This window comes from Salarias fasciatus, unplaced genomic scaffold (assembly GCF_902148845.1).
Source record: "Salarias fasciatus unplaced genomic scaffold, fSalaFa1.1, whole genome shotgun sequence".
Taxonomy (NCBI): Eukaryota; Metazoa; Chordata; class Actinopteri; order Blenniiformes; family Blenniidae; genus Salarias; species Salarias fasciatus.
Window position 1 is genome coordinate 87,501 of NW_021941405.1, and position 18,165 is coordinate 105,665.

An 18,165-nucleotide genomic window follows, 5' to 3' on the forward strand; every position below is an offset into this window, starting at 1 on the left:
GAGCCGGACCGCGGCCTCCGCTTCCCACCTGAGGCTGATCAGGGAGGCGGGGAGGAGGCATTCCGGGAGCCACCACCACCCCAGGGAGAACCGGACCACCACCCCGGGGAGAACTGGACCACCACCCCGGGGAGAACTGGACCACCACCCCGGGGAGAACCGGTACCAGGGCCAGGACCACCGCTCCAGTAGCGAGGTTGCTGCCGGCGGCGTCGCTGCACCGGCGGAGCGCTCCCCAGCCCTGGCCCCGCCCCCTCTTCTCCCCCTACGTCCCTCCTGGTCGGGGACAGCAGCTTCAGGAATATTGTCTTCTTTAACGCCGTCACGCGGTGTCTTCCTGGTGCTGCTGTCCCCACCATCCTCCAGGACTCCCGGAGCTCCTGCGGTCCCTCCCCTCCGCTGTCCGCCGGGTCGTCGTCCACGTCGGCGCTAACGCCACGGCCCGGCGGCAGCCGAGTCACCAGGCAGGATTTAAAGACCTTCCTGACCTGGAGGAGAGCTGTGGGAGGGCGGTCCTTATCTCTGGACCTTTGCCGACCTTCTCCAGACGGCTCAGCCTCGACACCTGGCTCTCCAGCGCTCCTGCTCAGCCTCCAGCTTTTTACCAGCAGGACGGACTTCAGCCGAGACGCTGGCCGCTCCGTCTCAGCAGGGAACATTCAGCCACAGTCCACACCCCCCCCCTGACTGACTACCTGGAAGACCCCCCCATCCACCACACTCCTCACACACACCCTCACTGACCCGACACACCACACACACCCCTCACACACCCTCACTGCCCCGGACACACCACACACTGTCCACAGCGTCCCTGTCCTCACCTCCTCCAGACACCACGTCCCCCTGACTGTTTTTAAACAACAAAGGACTCTTTAACAGTAAAACTCATCTGAGAGCCACATCCCCCCCCCCCCACCATGAACATGGCGCTGCTGACTGTGTCTCTCTCTGAATCAAATCTTTTATTGTTCATGATCTGATGTTAGACAGTAACTCAGACAGTCTGCTTCTCACTGAGACACGGCGGCTCTGAGCTCCTGTCCTCCTCACTGAGGCCCCCCCCCCCCCCCCCAGTTTTACCTCCTTTGAGCACCACGCCTTTGTTTCTAGCAGTCCCCCATCCTGCTGAACAGAGTCCAGACCCCCTCAGTACTCCAGACCCCCTCAGTACTCCAGACCCCCTCACTACTCCAGACCCCCTCAGTACTCTAGACCCCCTCAGTACTCCAGACCCCCTCAGTACTCCAGACCCCCCTCAGTACTCCAGACCCCCCTCAGTACTCCAGACCCCCTCAGTACTCCTGTCCACACAGCATCGCTTCAGGAAATATCTACATCCACGCAGCATAACAAGGACTCAAAACGACGTAGTTCACCCGCCAGGCCTTCAGATGGCGCTGTCACTCTGACACAGCAACTCCAAAATGGAGAAGAAGACACGGAGCTCGGAGCTGCACATGCAGCGTGATGTAAACAAACATAACACCAGAAGACATGGCCTGTTCAATAAAAGAGCATGAGGAGCTTCTGCTGGAACAATCAGCCAATCAGCTGCTGAGGAGTTTCACTGTCCGGGACGGTGGACCAGCATTAATCTGCAGCCCTGCAGGCTGTTAGCCTGTAGCCGCTAGCGGCTAAACTAGCATGTCTCCATGCTGTGTGTCTGGAGATCATGTCTGCTGGTTGGGATGTTCAGAGGGTCGAACGGCGTCAGTCTGCTCTGCTTCAGCTGCTTCTGCTGGCTGCTGGGGTTTTAAACAGGAGTGGGCGGAGTCATAGTGCAACGTCTTAAAGGGACATGAACACAGCGTCTTAAAGGGACATGAACACTGCCCACCTACACAGCTAAAGCCGACTTTTTTTTTTTAATATCGAATTTACCGACATGGGCAAAATGACGTCAGTTATCGTAGTAAACTTCGGTAACGATAAATTTTTGGTATATCGCCCAGGCCTAACTACAGACCAGGATCCAACTGACCGTTTTTAAGTAAAGTTTTAGAAAGACTGGTTTTCAACCAAGTCAATGACTTTTTAATGATCAATAACATTTTAGAAAGACATCAGTCTGGTTTAGAGTGAACCACAGTACCGAGACGCCCTGTGAAAGATTTTAAATGATATCAGGTGGAACTTAGATAATAAAAAGCTCACAGTGTTGGTTCTGCTGGACCTGAGTGCCGCCTTCGACTCAGTAGACCACCACATTTTAATAAACAGACTGAGTCACCTGGTGGGCCTCTCTGGTACTGTTCTTACCTGCTTCAGTTCTTTTCTCACAGATCGATGTTTTTATGTAAGTCTGGATACTTGTTCCTCAGGAATCCATGAAATTAGGTGTGGGGTTCCCCAAGGTTCAATTTTAGGTCCCATACTTTTTAATCTCTACATGCTTCCAATTGAGGACGTCATCAGGAGACACGGCATCAGTTTCCATAGCTACGCTGACGACACTCAGCTGTTCATCAGTTTCCATAGCTACGCTGACGACACTCAGCTGTTCATCAGTTTCCATAGCTACGCTGACGACACTCAGCTGTTCATCAGTTTCCATAGCTACGCTGACGACACTCAGCTGTTCATCAGTTTCCATAGCTACGCTGACGACACTCAGCTGTTCATCAGTTTCCAAAGCTACGCTGACGACACTCAGCTGTTCATCAGTTTCCATGGTTACGCTGACGACACTCAGCTGTTCATCAGTTACCATAGCTACGCTGACGACACTCAGCTGTTCAGTTTCCATAGCTACGCTGACGACACTCAGCTGTTCATCAGTTTCCATAGCTACGCTGACGTCACTCAGCTGTTCATCAGTTTCCATAGCTACGCTGACGACACTCAGCTGTTCATCAGTTTCCAAAGCTACGCTGACGACACTCAGCTGTTCATCAGTTTCCATGGTTACGCTGACGACACTCAGCTGTTCATCAGTTACCATAGCTACGCTGACGACACTCAGCTGTTCAGTTTCCATAGCTACGCTGACGACACTCAGCTGTTCATCAGTTTCCATAGCTACGCTGACGACACTCAGCTGTTCATCAGTTTCCATAGCTACGCTGACGACACTCAGCTGTTCATCAGTTTCCATAGCTACGCTGACGACACTCAGCTGTTCATCAGTTTCCATAGTTACGCTGACGACACTCAGCTGTTCATCAGTTTCCATAGCTACGCTGATGACACTCAGCTGTTCATCAGTTTCCATGGTTACGCTGACGACACTCAGCTGTTCATCAGTTTCCACAGCTACGCTGACGACACTCAGCTGTTCATCAGTTTCCATGGTTACGCTGACGACACTCAGCTGTTCATCAGTTTCCATGGTTACGCTGACAACACTCAGCTGTTCATCAGTTTCCATAGCTACGCTGACGACACTCAGCTGTTCATCAGTTTCCAAAGCTACGCTGACGACACTCAGCTGTTCATCAGTTTCCATAGCTACGCTGACGACACTCAGCTGTTCATCAGTTTCCATAGCTATGCTGAAGACACTCAGCTGTTCATCAGTTTCCATGGTTACGCTGACGACACTCAGCTGTTCATCAGTTACCATAGCTACGCTGACGACACTCAGCTGTTCATCAGTTTCCATAGTTACGCTGACAACACTCACCTGTTCATCAGTTTCCATGGTTACGCTGACGACACTCAGCTGTTCAGTTTCCATAGCTACGCTGACGACACTCAGCTGTTCATCAGTTTCCATAGCTACGCTGACGACACTCAGCTGTTCATCAGTTTCCATAGTTACGCTGACGACACTCAGCTGTTCATCAGTTTCCATGGTTACGCTGACGACACTCAGCTGTTCATCAGTTTCCATAGTTACGCTGACGACACTCAGCTGTTCATCAGTTTCCATAGCTACGCTGACGACACTCAGCTGTTCATCAGTTTCCATAGCTACGCTGACGACACTCAGCTGTTCATCAGTTTCCATGGTTACGCTGACGACACTCAGCTGTTCATCAGTTTCCATGGTTACGCTGACGACACTCAGCTGTTCATCAGTTTCCATAGCTACGCTGACGACACTCAGCTGTTCATCAGTTTCCAAAGCTACGCTGACGACACTCAGCTGTTCATCAGTTTCCATAGCTACGCTGACGACACTCAGCTGTTCATCAGTTTCCATAGTTACGCTGACGACACTCAGCTGTTCATCAGTTTCCATAGCTACGCTGACGACACTCAGCTGTTCATCAGTTTCCATGGTTACGCTGACGACACTCAGCTGTTCATCAGTTTCCATAGCTACGCTGACGACACTCAGCTGTTCATCAGTTTCCATGGTTACGCTGACGACAGTCAGCTGTTCATGGCCGTGTCTCCTGGTGACTCCGAGCCAATAGAAACCCTTTTTAACTGTATTTCAGACATCAAGTCATGGATGCAGTGAATTTCCTGCAGCTCCACCAGGACCAGACTGAGGTTTTAGTTTTCGGTCCTGAAGGTCAGAGAGAGAAACTTTTACCTAAATGATCAGATTTTAAACCAGAACAATCAGTGAAGAACCTGGGCCTGCTTTTTGACTCTGAGCTAAGTTTTATTTCACACATTAAAACATAACTAAGATTGGATTTTATCACCTTAAGAATAAAGCCGAGTCGCCCGTTTCTCTCTCAGGCCAGCAGGAGGCGCTAATGCAGCTTTTATCTCCTGTAGATTAGATTACTGTAGTGCCTTGCTCCCTGGTCTGAAACAAAAAGAACATTTCAAACCTCCAGTTATTACAAAACTCAGCCGCCGTGCTGACGAGGACCAGGGGGCGGAGCCACATTACAGCGGTTTTACAGTCGCTGCATTGGCTCCCTGTCCGCTTCAGGATCGATTTTAAAGTTTTCTTATTCGTTTTTAAATGTCTTAACAGCCTTGTGCCTTCTTATTTAGCTGATCTGTTTTTACCGTATCCACCCTCGCGGCCCTGAGGTCCTCTGGCAGCGGCTCACTGTGTTCCTAAAACCAGAACCAAGACTCATGGCGAGGCCGCTTTTGGCCACTACGGCCCCGCCTGTGGAACAGCCTGCCGGAGAACCTCAGGACCGCAGAACCTCAGGACCAGAGAACCTCAGGACCGCAGAGACCGTTGATATTTTTTAAGGGAGGTTGAAAACACACCTTTTTAATCAGGCTTTTAACTGACCCTTTATAGTCCTCTTATTCCATCTTTATTTATGCAATTTTATTCTATTTTATTATTCACTTTCAACTTGTTTTACTTTTATACTTTGTAATCCTATCTTATTATCTTATTTGAATTTCGTGTCATATTTATTATGTTTTAGCTGTTTAATTCCAGTGTTTCCTCAGGGGGGTCCTTCACACTGAGGGGGGTCCTTCACACCGGGAGTCGGTCCTGGTCCAACGCCCGGGTCCTCTGGTCCCGGCTGGCCTGGGGGGCTCCACACTTTGGTGTGCGAGTTCCCTTGGTCTGTCGGGGTCGGGGGTCGGGCGCTGGAGCCCCAGTATTAATGACCCTCGATTTCTCCTGGTGTGGACGGCCCACTGGTGGCGTTTTGCCAAGATGCTCAGTGCCATGCCATGTCTCCTCTGTTCTGTGCAAATTAATGGGAGAGAGTGTGTGTGTGTGTGTGTGTGTGTGTGTGTGTGTGTGTGTGTGTGTGTGTGTGTGTGTGTGTGTGTGCATGTGTGTGTGTGTGCATGTGTGTGTGTGTGTGTGTGTGTGTGCGCGTGTGTGTGGTGCATACCGTTTGATGGCGCGGTTTTTATTCTTTTTGTTTTTACTGTTCAGCACTTTGCGTTGTTTTTATTAATATGAAAAGTGTATATAAATAAAATCTGATTTGATTTGATCCTGATCTGTGATTGGCTGGTGCTGATGGGTCCTGATCTGTGATTGGCTGGTGCTGATGGGTCCTGATCTGTGATTGGCTGGTGCTGATGAGGGTTGATCTGTGATTGGCTGGTGCTGATGAGGGCTGATCTGTGATTGGCTGGTGCTGATGGGTCCTGATCTGTGATTGGCTGGTGCTGATGAGGGCTGATCTGTGATTGGCTGGTGCTGATGAGGGCTGATCTGTGACTGGTGTGAACCAGAACTGACCGTCCAATGAGAGCCAGTCGAGCTGCGAGCTGGGCAGAGAGCTGGCGTTCCGCGCTCGGTACTCGAACAGGACCGACGAGGAGACGGAGCCGCCGGACTCCAGAACGTGCAGACACACCAGGCCGGCCTCGTGGGCTGCGGGGGGAGACACAGGTGCATGATGGGACGTTCCGCGGCGACGCGGGGGAGAACCGACGTACCGGGACAGTAGCAGCGCAGAACCCCCGGCTGGATGAGCGAGGCGGGAACCGAGTTCTGGTCGAACACGCAGGAGTACTGTCCAGTGGGCTCGCTCCACGGCCCGGTGATCAGAACCTTCACCCCGCCCTGCAGAACCAGAACCAGGACCAGGACCAGGACCAGGACCAGGACCAGGTTAGAGCATCTTCCTCTGACACCAGACTATAGATCATCTTCCTCCTCTGACTCATGCAACTCCACTGTGTTTTAGTGATGGTCAGTGACTGGTTACTGATGGTTAATGACTGGTTAATGACTGGTTAGTGACTGTTAGTGATGGTTAATGACTGGTTAGTGACTGGTTAGTGATGGTCAGTGACTGGTTACTGATGGTTAATGGCTGGTTAGTGACTAGTTAGTGATGGTCAGTGTCTGGTCAGTGATGGTTAATGACTGGTTAGTGACTACTTAGTGATGGTCAGTGTCTGGTCAGTGATGGTTAATGACTGGTTAGTGACTGGTTAGTGATGGTCAGTGACTGGTTACTTATGGTTACTGATGGTTACTGATGGTTAATGACTGGTTAGTGATGGTCAGTGACTGGTTACTGATGGTTAATGACTGGTTAGTGACTGTTAGTGATGGTTAATGACTGGTTAGTGACTGGTTAGTGATGGTCAGTGACTGGTTACTGATGGTTACTGATGGTGATGGTTAGTGCCTGGCTAGTGACTGGTTAGTGATGGTTAATGACTGGTTAATGACTGGTCAGTGATGGTTAATGACTGGTTAATGACTGGTCAGTGATTGCCAGTGATGGTTAATGACTGGTAAGTGACTGGGTAGTGATGGTTAGTGACTGGTTAGTGATGTTAGTGACTGGTCAGTGATGGTTAGTGATGTTAGTCATGGTTAGTGATGGCTAGTGATGGTTATTTAGACCCTCCAGAAAAACGCATTATGCGATCACCCTTTTGCCGCTGATTATGCAGGGGCCACATATTTTCCAAAAGGGCGCATTATTCCCGCAATAATCTCACATTTACCGTGAAAAAAAGAGAAATGGTCTCGCTTGAATTGCTGTGACGTTCAACGAACGAGTCGTTCCTTTGAATGTGTTCTTTTAAAGGTGCTGTAGGCAGGATTCCGCATCTCCGCCATCTTGCTTAGGGTTACCTAAGCAAGATGGCGATTTGACCCATCTAAGATGGTGATTTGAAACCCAGCACAGCCAATCCTGTCCTGTTTTCTCTGACATCACGCCCTTACGCAAGTTAAGCCCCTCCCACAAGAACGTGCGACAAACGCCCCTCGACCAATCAGGTTAGAGCCTCAGGGGCTCTTCTGATTGGTCAAAGATACCTGGAGCTGTGAGATTCCTTTTCAGCTCAGAACAGAGACAGATGGAAACGCTGCGCCCTCGCGGTAGAGCAGTTATGCTACACTCCTAAAGGATTATCAATGATACTCTAACATTTAATCCAAAGAAAACAGAAAAATTAGCATTGACTAGCAAAATCCTGCCTACAGCAGCTTTAAGTGAATGATGAGAGCCGGATCACAGCTGTCTGAGAGCCGTTCCTTTGTGCAAATAGTCCACGCTTCCTTCACCTGTCTCCTGAGTGTCTCCTGAGTGTCTCCTGAGTGTCTCCCGAGTCCAGCTGTCTCCGCTGCCTTCATGTGAACGACCGAGTTTCAGTTTTCCGCAGCAGCTCCAGTCACCTGAACGCAGCAGCTAACTAGCGGAGAAGAACTGTCCAGAACCCGGAGCGGAGCCGGTGTTTTGGAAGAGCTGGTTTCCCTATTAACTGGCGACTGGGTTTCTTTCACGTCCCTTGTTGCTGACAGATGCTAAAAACCAGACAAAAAGCCGTTCAGACCTTTAATGAGTCTGATTTCAACACCTGCTGCTACTAGCAGCAGCAGCAGGAAGTGCTAAAGGAAGTCAGTCACCAGGTAACAAGGACACCAGTTCATTTGAAACACCGTATTGACGGCTTTCTCACACACACACACACACACACACACACACACACACACACACACACACTTGCTCCATTGATGAGCATTGGTGAGTAACAATTTAAGATAAATAAATAACGAATTAATATTAAATGAATGTGATTTAAGGGTGGTGTGCGCGTGTGCGTGCGAGAGCGAGAGAGAGAGTGGGTAACCTACATATCTGCCATCCTTTTGCATATTTCACAACTATTAGCATACTTCACAACTGTCCGCAATTTTACCGCATAAAATGGCATAAAACCCCCACATGCTCGCATAATCTGGGATTGAAGTACGCATCAAGAGTTTTTGCTCGCATTTTTCTGGAGGGTCTGGTTAGTGACTGGTCAGTGATTGGTTAGTCATGGTTAATGACTGGTAAGTGACTTGTTATCAATGACGGTTAGTGATGTTAGTGATGGTAAGTGAGTGGTAAGTGACTGGTTAATGATGGTTAGTGACTGGTCAGTGATGGTTAGTGTCTGGTCAGTGATGTTACTGATGGTTAATGATGGATAATGACTGGTTAGTGATGTTTTTAGTGACTGGTTAGTGAGGTTTAGTGATGGTTAGTGATGGTTAATGACTGGTTAGTGATGGTTAGTGATGGTTAATGACTGGTTAGTGATGTTTAGTGATGGTTAGTGACTGGTTAGTGAGGTTTAGTGATGGTTAATGACTGGTTAGTGACGTTTAGTGACTGGTAATTGACTGGTTAGTGACTGGTCAGTGATGGTTAGTGATGGTTAATGACCGGTAAGTGACGGTTACCTCAGGATAGGACCACTCTGGAGAGAAGTCGGTGATGGCGGCGAGGCGGGTGGAGGAGGACGAAGGCAGCGGGAGGGGGAAGGGGAGGAAGGAGGAGGAGGGGGAGGGCTGGGGGGGCACCATGTAGCGGATGCCTGCAGGAAAGAGGGCGGGGCTTGGCGTGGCAGCCCTGCCGGAGGGGCCGGTGGGCGTGGCGGTGGGCGGGCGCTGCTCGCAGGCCGCCGCCTCCTCGGTGATGAGGTCAGAGATGAGGTCGGGGAACTGGCTGTCGAACATGATGTCCAGCTCCTCCCCTCGCTGCAGTGAGGGCTCCGCCTCCTCTGTCAGGGGCGTGTCCAGGCCGCAGCCCCGCCCCCCGCCGTCTTTCACCTGAACGTGAGGCGCGTCCGGTCGCTGCGCCCGATTGGCCGGGGGAGTGGCTTCCTGACACACCAGCAGCAGGGAGGCGGAACCGGGATGTTGCCGTGGAGACGGGGAGGCGTGGCCTGTCTGGAAGGAGCGAGGAGCAGAGGTCAGCCGAGGGAGCAGCCCCCCCCGCCCCCGTAGGCCCCTCCCCCCATCTCACCTGCAGCAGGGCCAGCTTGGTGGGTGGAGCTCTGCCTTCATCATCATCATCCTCATGTCCAGCAGCCCGCTCCTCCTCCTCCGGGCCCGACTCCCCCCTCCCCCGCTCTCCCAGCTCCACACAGAGGGAGAGGGGGGGCGGGGCCACGGAGGAGGCGGAGGGGGGGGCGGAGTCTCTCCTGTCCGCCTCCGAGGACGAGGACAGGGAGGACAGGGAGGAAGGCGGAGACACGGACGAGGGCGGGGTGGAGGTGGGGGACAGCGAGAGAGCCAGAGGAGGGGGAGAAAAGGGGGAGGAGCTGCAGATGACGGCGGGGGAGGGGGAGGGGGGCGGCGGCCCGCCGTACGTCTGGCCTTGTTTTGGGGAGTTGAGGAAGGAGTCGGGGTCAAAGGTCAGGGACAGAGAGTGGGGGGGCGGGGGTGGAGAGGGTGAGGACGGGGAGGACGGAGGAGACACGGCGGCGGGCGGCGGGGGAGGGGAGGCGAGGAGCAGGCCTCCGAGGACCGGCGAGGGCAGCAGGGTCAGGGCCAGGGTGGCCTGCACAGGGGGGGGAGGGGGGAGCGGGGCAGGGGGGGCGGAGGGGGGGGGCGGGGGAGGGGCGGGGACAGGAGCAGCTGGCCCGAGCGGGTGAGGGACAGACTCTGCCGGGGCCCCGCCTCCTCCCCTCCGGCTCCTCCCCCTGCCGGGATGGCTCCTCCCCCTCCTCCTGGGACGGCGGTAGCCGTCGCCATGACGATGACCGCGTTCTGCTGCAGCGCCACCGTGGCGAGGTCGCTGTAGAAACCGTTGGTCTGCGGGGGGGTGGAGGCCGAGCTGCGGGGGAGAGGACAGATGAGGCCGAGGGGGCGGGGCTTCGGGGGCGGAGCCACGCTGGTCCCGTACTCACCTGGACGGGGGGCGGGGGGACGAGGCGGGGCTGCCCTGGACCTGCAGGTGGGGCAGCCTGCCGTCGGCCTCCCCCGTCTCGGGGGGCTGCGGGGGGGGCCGGCAGGAGGGGGGGGGCAGCTTGGGGGAGATGATCCGGTGCTTGGTGCTGTTGCAGCGGTGAGGAATGTTCACTCCTGAAGACACTGAGGACACAGAGACGCAGAGACAGACGGATCAGGACCACGTCCCGCTGATGGCGTGATGATGTCATGGTCTCATCTAGGGAACGTCGCGCTGCCGTCATGGTGTCGTCCAGATGACATCATGTCATAGTGTCATCACCGTGTTGTCAAAGTAACGGCATGATGCCGCTATGATGTCGTCAAGTTGATGTCCTGGTGATGTCATGGTGTCGTCCTGGTGATGTCATGTTGTCGTCCTGGTGATGTCACGGTGTTGTCCTGGTGATGTCATGGTGTCGTCCTGGTGATGTCATGGTGTTGTCCTGGTGATGTCACGGTGTCGTCCTGGTGATGTCATGTTGTCGTCCTGGTGATGTCATGGTGTTGTCCTGGCGATGTCATGGTGTCGTCCTGGTGATGTCATGTTGTCGTCCTGGTGATGTCATGGTGTTGTCCTGGTGATGTCATGGTGTCGTCCTGGTGATGTCATAGTATCGTCCTGGTGATGTCACGGTGTCGTCCTGGTGACGTCACGGTGTCGTCCTGGTGACGTCATGTTGTTGTCCTGGTGATGTCATGTTGTCATCCTGGTGATGTCACGGTGTCGTCCTGGTGACGTCATGTTGTTGTCCTGGTGATGTCATGGTGTTGTCCTGGTGATGTCACGGTGTCGTCCTGGTGACGTCATGTTGTCGTCCTGGTGATGTCATGTTGTCGTCCTGGTGATGTCATGGTGTTGTCCTGGTGATGTCACGGTGTCGTCCTGGTGACGTCACGGTGTCGTCCTGGTGACGTCATGTTGTTGTCCTGGTGATGTCATGTTGTCGTCCTGGTGATGTCATGTTGTCGTCCTGGTGATGTCATGGTGTTGTCCTGGTGATGTCACGGTGTCGTCCTGGTGACGTCATGTTGTCGTCCTGGTGATGTCATGGTGTTGTCCTGGTAATGTCATGGTGTCGTCCTGGTGATGTCATAGTATCGTCCTGGTGATGTCATGGTGTCGTCCTGGTGATGTCATGTTGTCGTCCTGGTGATGTCATGGTGTTGTCCTGGTGATGTCACGGTGTCGTCCTGGTGACGTCATGTTGTTGTCCTGGTGATGTCATGTTGTTGTCCTGGTGATGTCATGTTGTCATCCTGGTGATGTCACGGTGTCGTCCTGGTGACGTCATGTTGTTGTCCTGGTGATGTCATGGTGTTGTCCTGGTGATGTCACGGTGTCGTCCTGGTGACGTCATGTTGTCGTCCTGGTGATGTCATGTTGTCGTCCTGGTGATGTCATGGTGTTGTCCTGGTGATGTCACGGTGTCGTCCTGGTGACGTCACGGTGTCGTCCTGGTGACGTCATGTTGTTGTCCTGGTGATGTCATGTTGTCGTCCTGGTGATGTCATGTTGTCGTCCTGGTGATGTCATGGTGTTGTCCTGGTGATGTCACGGTGTCGTCCTGGTGACGTCATGTCGTCCTGGTGATGTCATGGTGTTGTCCTGGTAATGTCATGGTGTCGTCCTGGTGATGTCATAGTATCGTCCTGGTGATGTCATGGTGTCGTCCTGGTGATGTCATGTTGTCGTCCTGGTGATGTCATGGTGTTGTCCTGGTGATGTCACGGTGTCGTCCTGGTGACGTCATGTTGTTGTCCTGGTGATGTCATGGTGTCGTCCTGGTGATGTCACGGTGTCGTCCTGGTGACGTCATGTTGTTGTCCTGGTGATGTCATGTTGTCGTCCTGGTGATGTCACGGTGTCGTCCTGGTGACGTCATGTTGTTGTCCTGGTGATGTCATGGTGTTGTCCTGGTGATGTCACGGTGTCGTCCTGGTGACGTCATGTTGTCGTCCTGGTGATGTCATGTTGTCGTCCTGGTGATGTCATGGTGTTGTCCTGGTGATGTCACGGTGTCGTCCGGGTGACGTCACGGTGTCGTCCTGGTGACGTCATGTTGTTGTCCTGGTGATGTCATGTTGTCGTCCTGGTGATGTCATGTTGTCGTCCTGGTGATGTCATGGTGTTGTCCTGGTGATGTCACGGTGTCGTCCTGGTGACGTCATGTTGTCGTCCTGGTGATGTCATGGTGTTGTCCTGGTAATGTCATGGTGTCGTCCTGGTGATGTCATAGTATCGTCCTGGTGATGTCATGGTGTCGTCCTGGTGATGTCATGTTGTCGTCCTGGTGATGTCATGGTGTTGTCCTGGTGATGTCACGGTGTCGTCCTGGTGACGTCATGTTGTTGTCCTGGTGATGTCATGGTGTTGTCCTGGTGATGTCACGGTGTCGTCCTGGTGACGTCATGTTGTTGTCCTGGTGATGTCATGTTGTCATCCTGGTGATGTCACGGTGTCGTCCTGGTGACGTCATGTTGTTGTCCTGGTGATGTCATGGTGTTGTCCTGGTGATGTCACGGTGTCGTCCTGGTGACGTCATGTTGTCGTCCTGGTGATGTCATGTTGTCGTCCTGGTGATGTCATGGTGTTGTCCTGGTGATGTCACGGTGTCGTCCTGGTGACGTCACGGTGTCGTCCTGGTGACGTCATGTTGTTGTCCTGGTGATGTCATGTTGTCGTCCTGGTGATGTCATGTTGTCGTCCTGGTGATGTCATGGTGTTGTCCTGGTGATGTCACGGTGTCGTCCTGGTGACGTCATGTCGTCCTGGTGATGTCATGGTGTTGTCCTGGTAATGTCATGGTGTCGTCCTGGTGATGTCATAGTATCGTCCTGGTGATGTCATGGTGTCGTCCTGGTGATGTCATGTTGTCGTCCTGGTGATGTCATGGTGTTGTCCTGGTGATGTCACGGTGTCGTCCTGGTGACGTCATGTTGTTGTCCTGGTGATGTCATGGTGTTGTCCTGGTGATGTCACGGTGTCGTCCTGGTGACGTCATGTTGTTGTCCTGGTGATGTCATGTTGTCATCCTGGTGATGTCACGGTGTCGTCCTGGTGACGTCATGTTGTTGTCCTGGTGATGTCATGGTGTTGTCCTGGTGATGTCACGGTGTCGTCCTGGTGACGTCATGTTGTCGTCCTGGTGATGTCATGTTGTCGTCCTGGTGATGTCACGGTGTTGTCCTGGTGATGTCACGGTGTCGTCCTGGTGACGTCACGGTGTCGTCCTGGTGACGTCATGTTGTTGTCCTGGTGATGTCATGTTGTCGTCCTGGTGATGTCATGTTGTCGTCCTGGTGATGTCATGGTGTTGTCCTGGTGATGTCACGGTGTCGTCCTGGTGACGTCATGTTGTCGTCCTGGTGATGTCATGGTGTTGTCCTGGTAATGTCATGGTGTCGTCCTGGTGATGTCATAGTATCGTCCTGGTGATGTCATGGTGTCGTCCTGGTGATGTCATGTTGTCGTCCTGGTGATGTCATGGTGTTGTCCTGGTGATGTCACGGTGTCGTCCTGGTGACGTCATGTTGTTGTCCTGGTGATGTCATGGTGTTGTCCTGGTGATGTCACGGTGTCGTCCTGGTGACGTCATGTTGTTGTCCTGGTGATGTCATGTTGTCATCCTGGTGATGTCACGGTGTCGTCCTGGTGACGTCATGTTGTTGTCCTGGTGATGTCATGGTGTTGTCCTGGTGATGTCACGGTGTCGTCCTGGTGACGTCATGTTGTCGTCCTGGTGATGTCATGTTGTCGTCCTGGTGATGTCATGGTGTTGTCCTGGTGATGTCACGGTGTCGTCCTGGTGACGTCACGGTGTCGTCCTGGTGACGTCATGTTGTTGTCCTGGTGATGTCATGTTGTCGTCCTGGTGATGTCATGTTGTCGTCCTGGTGATGTCATGGTGTTGTCCTGGTGATGTCACGGTGTCGTCCTGGTGACGTCATGTCGTCCTGGTGATGTCATGGTGTTGTCCTGGTAATGTCATGGTGTCGTCCTGGTGATGTCATAGTATCGTCCTGGTGATGTCATGGTGTCGTCCTGGTGATGTCATGTTGTCGTCCTGGTGATGTCATGGTGTTGTCCTGGTGATGTCACGGTGTCGTCCTGGTGACGTCATGTTGTTGTCCTGGTGATGTCATGGTGTTGTCCTGGTGATGTCACGGTGTCGTCCTGGTGACGTCATGTTGTTGTCCTGGTGATGTCATGTTGTCATCCTGGTGATGTCACGGTGTCGTCCTGGTGACGTCATGTTGTCGTCCTGGTGATGTCATGTTGTCCTGGTGATGTCATGTCATGGTGGTGTCGTGTGGGTGATGTAAGGATGATGTCATGGGGCGGGGCTCACCCTGGCCAGTGTTGCACAGACAGGTGTGCGTGCGCGGCTGAGGTTTGGTTCTCTGTCGCTCCAGAATGTGCTGAACCAGATCCTCGATGCTGAACTCTCCAGAGCCCACCGAGCACTTCATACTGTGGACTGAAGGACGGGGACACGTCAGGACGGGGACACGTCAGGACGGGGACACGTCAGGACGGGGGCACGTCAGGACGGGGGCACGTCAGGACGGGGTCACGTCAGGACGGGGGCACGTCAGGACGGGGACACGTCAGGACGGGGGCACGTCAGGACGGGGGCACGTCAGGACGGGGACACGTCAGGACGGGGACACGTCAGGACGGGACGCCCCGGACAGGACGCAGGCAGGGACGGTCTACCGTACACATGGGCCTCAGCTGGCTCAGCAGGTCGTCTCGGCTCCACCGCAGACTGTCGTGGCGGTCGGCCAGCGCACACAGCAGAGGACTGCATTTCCCAGAATCCTCCAGGGACGGCACGTTCAGGTAGTGGACCAACACGATGTCCGGGTTCTGGACACACACCGACGTCACTGACCCTCCACTCTGTGTGTGTCTGTGTACGGCTGTGCACTGTGTAGCTGAGTGTGTGTGTTGTGTAGTGAGTATAGTGTGTAGTTGAGCGTGTATTGTGCAGTGTGTATAGTGTGTAGTTGAGTGTGTGTTGTGCAGTGTGTATAGTGTGTAGTTGAGTGTGTGTTGTGCAGTGTGTATAGTGTGTAGTTGAGTGTGTGTTGTGCAGTGTGTATAGTGTGTAGTTGAGCGTGTATTGTGCAGTGTGTATAGTGTGTAGTTGAGTGTGTGTTGTGCAGTGTGTATAGTGTGTAGTTGAGTGTGTGTTGTGCAGTGTGTATAGTGTGTAGTTGAGTGTGTGTTGTGCAGTGTGTATAGTGTGTAGTTGAGTGTGTTGTGCAGTGTGTATAGTGTGTAGTTGAGTGTGTGTTGTGCAGTGTGTATAGTGTGTAGTTGAGTGTGTGTTGTGCAGTGTGTATAGTGTGTAGGTGTGTTTACCTGCAGCAGCCAATAGCATCGTCTGTGGAATGTCGGCACGATGGAGGAATGGACGTAGCAACCGTAGAGGCACTGACACACACACACACACACACACACACACACACACACACATTATTAAAGCTCAGTGTGGCAGTGCTGGTCCTGGTCTGACCGGAGGTCCTGGTCTGACTGGAGGTCCTGGTCTGACCGGAGGTCCTGGTCTGGTTATGATCCCAAATAATCTCTTGGCTTGAGGTTCCATCATGACAACGTCCAGACATGACCCCACAGGACACCCTGACCCCTGACCCCACAGGACACCCTGACCCCTGACCCCACAGGACACCCTGACCCCTGACCCCACAGGACACCCTGACCCCTGACCCTACAGGACACCCTGACCCCTGACCCCACAGGACACCCTGACCCCTGACCCCTGACCCCACAGGACACCCTGACCCCTGACCCCACAGGACACCCTGGCCCCTGACCCTACAGGACACCCTGACCCCTGACCCCACAGGACACCCTGACCCCTGACCCCACAGGACACCCTGACCCCTGACCCCACAGGACACCCTGGCCCCTGACCCTACAGGACACCCTGACCTCTGACCCTACAGGTCACCCTGACCCTACAGGTCACCCTGACCCCTGACCCTACAGGACACCCTGACCCCTGACCCTACAGGTCACCCTGACCCCTGACCCTACAGGACACCCTGACCCCACAGGACACAATGACCCCTGACCCGACAGGACACCCTGACCCCACAGGTCACCCTGGCCCCTGACCCTACAGGACACCCTGACCCCACAGGTCACCCTGGCCCCTGACCCTACAGGACACCCTGACCCCACAGGACACCCTGACCCCTGACCCTACAGGTCACCCTGACCCCTGACCCTACAGGACACCCTGACCCCTGACCCGACAGGACACCCTGACCCTACAGGACACCCTGACCCCTGACCCTACAGGACACCCTGACCCCACAGGTCACCCTGGCCCCTGACCCTACAGGACACCCTGACCCCACAGGACACCCTGACCCCTGACCCTACAGGTCACCCTGACCCCTGACCCTACAGGACACCCTGACCCCTGACCCGACAGGACACCCTGACCCTACAGGACACCCTGACCCCTGACCCTACAGGTCACCCTGACCCCTGACCCTACAGGACACCCTGGCCCCTGACCCTACAGGACACCCTGACCCCACAGGACACCCTGACCCCACAGGTCACCCTGGCCCCTGACCCTACAGGACACCCTGACCCCACAGGACACCCTGACCCCACAGGACACCCTGACCCCTGACCCCACAGGACACCCTGACCCCTGACCCTACAGGACACCCTGACCCCTGACCCCACAGGACACCCTGACCCCTGACCCCTGACCCCACAGGACACCCTGACCCCTGACCCCACAGGACACCCTGGCCCCTGACCCTACAGGACACCCTGACCCCTGACCCCACAGGACACCCTGGCCCCTGACCCTACAGGACACCCTGACCCCTGACCCCACAGGACACCCTGACCCCTGACCCCACAGGACACCCTGACCCCTGACCCTACAGGACACCCTGACCTCTGACCCTACAGGTCACCCTGACCCCTGACCCTACAGGACACCCTGACCCCTGACCCTACAGGTCACCCTGACCCCTGACCCTACAGGACACCCTGACCCCACAGGACACCCTGACCCCTGACCCCACAGGACACCCTGGCCCCTGACCCTACAGGACACCCTGACCCCACAGGACACCCTGACCCCTGACCCTACAGGACACCCTGACCCCACAGGACACCCTGACCCCTGACCCTACAGGTCACCCTGACCCCTGACCCTACAGGTCACCCTGACCCCACAGGACACCCTGGCCCCTGACCCTACAGGACACCCTGACCCCACAGGACACCCTGACCCCTGACCCCACAGGACACCCTGACCCCTGACCCTACAGGACACCCTGACCTCTGACCCTACAGGTCACCCTGACCCCTGACCCTACAGGACACCCTGACCCCTGACCCTACAGGTCACCCTGACCCTACAGGACACCCTGACCCCTGACCCTACAGGACACCCTGGCCCCTGACCCTACAGGTCACCCTGACCCTACAGGACACCCTGACCCCACAGGACACCCTGGCCCCTGACCCTACAGGACACCCTGACCCCTGACCCTACAGGACACCCTGACCCCACAGGACACCCTGGCCCCTGACCCTACAGGACACCCTGACCCCTGACCCTACAGGACACCCTGACCTC

At 54.5% G+C, this 18,165-nt stretch overlaps 1 protein-coding gene across 1 annotated transcript in view; it reads right to left on the reverse strand.

The window, feature by feature from the left end:
* camta2 (calmodulin binding transcription activator 2) overlaps positions 1-18,165 on the reverse strand; it is a 39,453-nt gene that overhangs the window by 16,426 nt on the left and 4,862 nt on the right. The window contains 9 exon segments of the mRNA XM_030087853.1: positions 6,077-6,211; positions 6,277-6,403; positions 9,032-9,520; positions 9,597-10,268; positions 10,271-10,409; positions 10,483-10,666; positions 14,875-15,003; positions 15,248-15,395; positions 15,894-15,965. Of these exon segments, the coding sequence (XP_029943713.1) occupies positions 6,077-6,211; positions 6,277-6,403; positions 9,032-9,520; positions 9,597-10,268; positions 10,271-10,409; positions 10,483-10,666; positions 14,875-15,003; positions 15,248-15,395; positions 15,894-15,965 (2,095 nt within the window).